The 4,719-nt window shown below is 40.4% G+C and overlaps 1 protein-coding gene and 1 non-coding gene across 2 annotated transcripts in view; one reads left to right on the top strand and one right to left on the bottom strand.

Annotated features, from left to right (window-relative positions):
• The window catches only part of LOC100942622 (S-adenosyl-L-methionine-dependent tRNA 4-demethylwyosine synthase), a 196,065-nt gene that overhangs the window by 24,538 nt on the left and 166,808 nt on the right, over positions 1-4,719 (top strand). Inside the window, exon 6 of the mRNA XM_012807877.2 lies at positions 687-809. Within this exon, the coding sequence (XP_012663331.1) occupies positions 687-809 (123 nt within the window). The remainder of the gene's footprint in view (positions 1-686; positions 810-4,719) is intronic.
• Positions 441-571, bottom strand: LOC111726738. Its single transcript, XR_002774442.1, has one exon.

Here is a 4,719-nt window from a genome sequence, read left to right as displayed (position 1 = left end):
AAAAAAAAAAAAAGTGTTTTTTGAGTTATTCAGAAAGTATCTGCTGCTGAAAACAAACAACTGTTTCACTTCTTAAAATGTCTGTTTATCTTTCGATTCTGCCTTAGCAGCTTATTGGAGAGAGATGAAGGCTATGCCTATACCTGCCACTGGTTAGCTGTGATTTCTTAATTAACTTCTCTACCGTGAATTTCCTCACCTATGAAATGGTGCTGAACAGATCTGCGTTATAAGTAGCTAAGGATTAAACAAGTGAATACACGGCTGGGCACCTAGATACTCAGCAAGTGTTTTCACAATGGTCGCGTTTCCTCTGTTTCTCCTTCTCACATGTCTCCTTCTGTTTCTCCTGCTCATGTCATTGTCACATGGAAGGGCAGGTGAAGTGTTAGTTGTTCACTCAGTGATTAGTCTGATGCTAAGTTTTTTTCTTTTCCTCCAAATGTCCGAGGCAGGCAAACAAGGGTGCCTGCTCATGGCAGTGCTGACAGTGGTCCTCAGGGGCTGATGGTGGTCTCCGTCCTTGGCTGAGGATGAACTGGAACCTCCACAGCCCCAATAGAGAGAGGCCCTAAGATTTTTCTGATTAATAAAACGTTTAAAGGCAGTGAACCTTTGGTGTGGGAAAGAGTGTAAGAGAACTTCGCTACTTTAAACACTGTGTTTTTGAAACATTTACCTTCCAGGAAGAAGAGCTCTGTGAGAGCACCAGTGAGGATGAGTTTGGTTCCGAGAATCATCAGGGCCTAACTTCTCTTGTTGATGTTGAGGATCTTGGCAAAATTATGGATCATATGAAGAAAGAAAAGGTACCATTACTTTGGGAAACGTTGAGCTTGGCTCCTGCAGTTGGTTACCATTTAGTATTGTGTATGGCTGTGTAGCCTATCTAAGGTCACAATAAGAGTTTCGTTTCTCTAGCTCCTATCTTTTATTTATTTATTTTTATTATTATTATTTTTGAGACAGAGTCTCATTATGTTGCTCTTGGTAGAGAGCCGTGGCATCACAGCTCACAGCAACCTCAAACTCTTGGGCTGAAGTGATTCTCTTGCCTCAGCCTCCCAAGTAGCTGGGACTACAGGTGCCTGCTACAACGCCCAGCTGTTACCTTGTAGCATTTTGTTAACGTACTTCCTAGTACAGGTTGAAGGTCCCTAATCCAAAATTCCCAATAGTCCAAAATGTAAGTGTGGACTTGACATTCAAAGGAAATGCTCCTTTCAACATTTCAGATTTCAGATTTTCAGATAAGGGTTGCTCAAGGGGTTAAGGATGATGGAAATATTTGAAAATTCAAAAAAATGTGCTGTTCCAATCATTTCTAGTCCCAAGCTTTTTGAAAAAGAGTTATATTCAATCCATACTTTTGTGTGTTTCTGTTGTCTTTTTATCATTTTTAGTAGTTTTGAATTTACAAGCCTTGGAAGAAGAGCTATTAAGAATAAGTCTGTGGATTATGGGTTCAAGGCCTGGCCCAGCAGTTTGTAATTTGGTTATTTAAGGGTGTAGCTTAACCTTCCCTAGCCTTAATCCCCTTTTCTGAGAAACGTGGACTGCCTCTTCTGCCTTCCTTACAGAGTTGTTGTGTGTGAAAATGCTTTCTAAAGGCCCGGCAGACGTTGAAATGAGGGATTTGTAATTTGCTTATACATTTCCTTTGAGTTGGCTGTTTGGTCTCTTCAATTTTATTGCTGTTATAATTAGCACTGAGAGCTTTTTTTGCTTTTTAAAAATGTATGAGTATTTTCTTAGATTAGACTTTCTTCAGATTGATAGAGTAGGTCAATGTGAATGTATACTTTTATGGTTCTTAATTAAAAATCTAAGTCATTTTCATTAGTGAAACTATCTTAAAATGGTGCATGAGGTGATTTAGATAGACTTCTGGATTTTCTACCAACTTAGGCTTTATTTAAGTTTGTTTTTTAGTGGCTGAAGAGTTTGGGATAATTGTGGATGCATTTTTTTTTTTACCTTTTCATCTTATGGCCAGTAGAGGGCACTGGAGAAAACACTAATGAGAATTTTGGACATTGATGTAATTATTTTCTTGAAATTCAATAATTTTGGATTTTATGAGCTTTAAGCAGCGGGCTTATGATATTTCAGCTTTGCATAAAAATTCCTCATACAACCATCAGATCTGCCGGAAAAATGTATATATTTTTTCCAACTTTTAGTATGAAATGAAAATAAGCCACCAGCTTTTATTTTTCATTATTGTTAGGTCCCAGTAGAGTTTTCAGTGATGCCTTTTGTTTTTATTTTCTCAGGGATATAATACATTAAACTTGGTGACAGGAGTCTTTACTGCTTTGCTTTGCCGATTCTCATATATATTGGCATCTTCTTTGAGGCTGATTAACACATAGTCCCAGACTCCTTTCTGCCTGATCATCTTTACACATCACATTACATTTCTTTAGTTGTTACTGTGGAGGGAAGCAGTATGTCCAGTGCTTCAGAGTCTTTGCTCTAGAGTCGGGCCAAAGTACTCTCATCGGAAGGCCCTGTTTTGAATAATATTCCCTAACTTTCACGGAGTCATGCTGTCTCAGTTTATTGTCTGAGGACAAATTATTTCACTCTGTGCTTTAGCTTTTACATTGTGAAAATGAAACATGGGGGTAGGCACAGTGGTTCATGCCTGTGATTCTAGCACTCTGGGAGGCCAAGGCGTGTGGATTGCTGAAGCTTAGCAGTTCAAGACCAGCCTGAGCAAGAGCCAGACCCCTTCTCTAGTAAAAACAGAAAAACTAGCTGGGCATTGTGGCGCAGGCACCTGTAGTCCCAGCTACTTAGGAGGCTGAGGCAGGAGGATCACTTGAACCCAGGAATTTGAGGTTGCTATGAGCTACAATGATGCCCTGGCACTCAACCCCAGGGCTACAGAGTGAGACTCTGTCTCAAAAAAAAAAAAAAAAAAAAAAAGAAGAGGGCAGTGCCTGTGGCTTAGTGGGTAGGGTGCTGGCCCCATATACCAACCGTAGGGGGTTCAAACCCGGCCGAACTACAACAAAAAAATACCCGGGCATCATGGCGGGTACCTGTAGTCCCAGCTGCTCAGGAGGCTGAGGCAAGAAAATCGCCTAAGTCCAAGAACTAGAGGTTGCTGTGAGTTGTGACATCACGGTGCTCTACCAAGGGCAACATAGCGAGACTCCGTCTCTACAAAAAAAAATAAAAAGAAAAGAAGGGCGGCGCCTGTGGCTCAAAGGAGTAGGGTGCTGGTCCCATATACCTGAGGTGGTGGGTTCAAATCCAGCCCCGGCCAAAAAAAAAAAGAAAAGAAAAGAAAAACATGGAAGATAACAGTATCTGCCTTATAAGTTGTTGTGAAGGTTAAAAGAGCTAATTCATCCACATAGTTTATGGTTGATAACTACTCATTATTGTATAAGAAGATATTTTCTAATGGGATAGCATTGGTACAACTGGAATACCACCCTGGGATCTTCCCTCTATAACAGCAGTTTTCAACCTGTGGGTTGCGACCCCTTTGGAGGGAGTCAAATAACCCTTTCACAAAGGTCGCCTAATATCACACATTTACATTACGATTCATAACAGTAGCAAAATTATGGTTATGAAGTAGCAACAAAAATAATTTTATGGTTGGAGTCACCCCAACATAAGGAGCTGTATTAAAGGGTTGTGGCATTAGGAAGGTTGAGGACCACTGCTCTAGAACAATGCTTGAGACATTAATTCTAGGACTAAAAGAGGATTTGACACATGGGAGTGATTTCTAAGAACTAGAGTTGAGTGAGCATGGGGAATGTTTGGAGCGGCGACATAGAGAAAGAAGGCAAGGGCTGTGGCTTAGAGGCCTTTTCATGTCCTGCAGTGGAGGTCTGAGCTTTATCCTAATGCACTGGGAAGCAATATGATTTGAATGGGAGAATGAGGTGGGAGAGGCAGCAGTGGGTTTAGACACTAAACCTACGAGCGTGGTTCCAGCGTGGGTTTAGACTCTAAACCTACCAGCTCTCCAAGTGCAGCCCCTGGACTGAATCCAAATTTTATAGAACAAGTCCTTTTTTCTTCTTCTTGTATTTTTTTTTTTTTAATTGTTTGGGATTCATTGAGGGTATAAAGAATTAGATTATGCTGATTGCAGTTGTTAGGTCTGAAGTTTGGATTCAGTCAAAAGGCCACACTTAGGAATCCAGAAAGCCACATGTGGCCCCAAGGCCACAGGCTGCCTATGTCTGATTTAGAGTATTAAGAAAAGTCAAAGTACATGTTGGATTATCTCATTCAGTCCTCACAATGACGCTGAGATATCTGGACTATTATCATATCCATTGTGCTATATTCCAGGTAGGCAATGAGGCTTAGAGAGATTAAGTAATTTGTCCCTAGAGGGCTGGTAAGTAACTCCATCTCTGTGTGTCACTCCCCTTGGCTGCCTCCCCAGGGGAGGGAATGGCCCCCAGAAGTAAAGCTGTTGGGTTTAGAGAGCCATGAGTCAGAAAGAGCCTTGATTCTCAGATTGTTTTCTGTTTCTCTTATGAGATTTGTTGTGATTTATAAATGTAAAGCCTATTGATGCTTTTTTTTTTTTTCTGTACTAAATACATTTTGCTAAATACTCCCCACAGCATTTTCTGGCTAAGCAGACAAACATTAATCAGTACCATTAGTTTTGAAAATAAACGGCAAATACTTGGCAATTATTCATCAGAGAAATATTTCTTTTTTTTTTTTTTTTTT

The sequence above is a fragment of the Otolemur garnettii genome, unplaced genomic scaffold (genome assembly GCF_000181295.1).
Source record: "Otolemur garnettii isolate 467f Iridium unplaced genomic scaffold, OtoGar3 scaffold00077, whole genome shotgun sequence".
Taxonomy (NCBI): Eukaryota; Metazoa; Chordata; class Mammalia; order Primates; family Galagidae; genus Otolemur; species Otolemur garnettii.
This window is presented reverse-complemented; position numbering and strand designations above follow the sequence as displayed.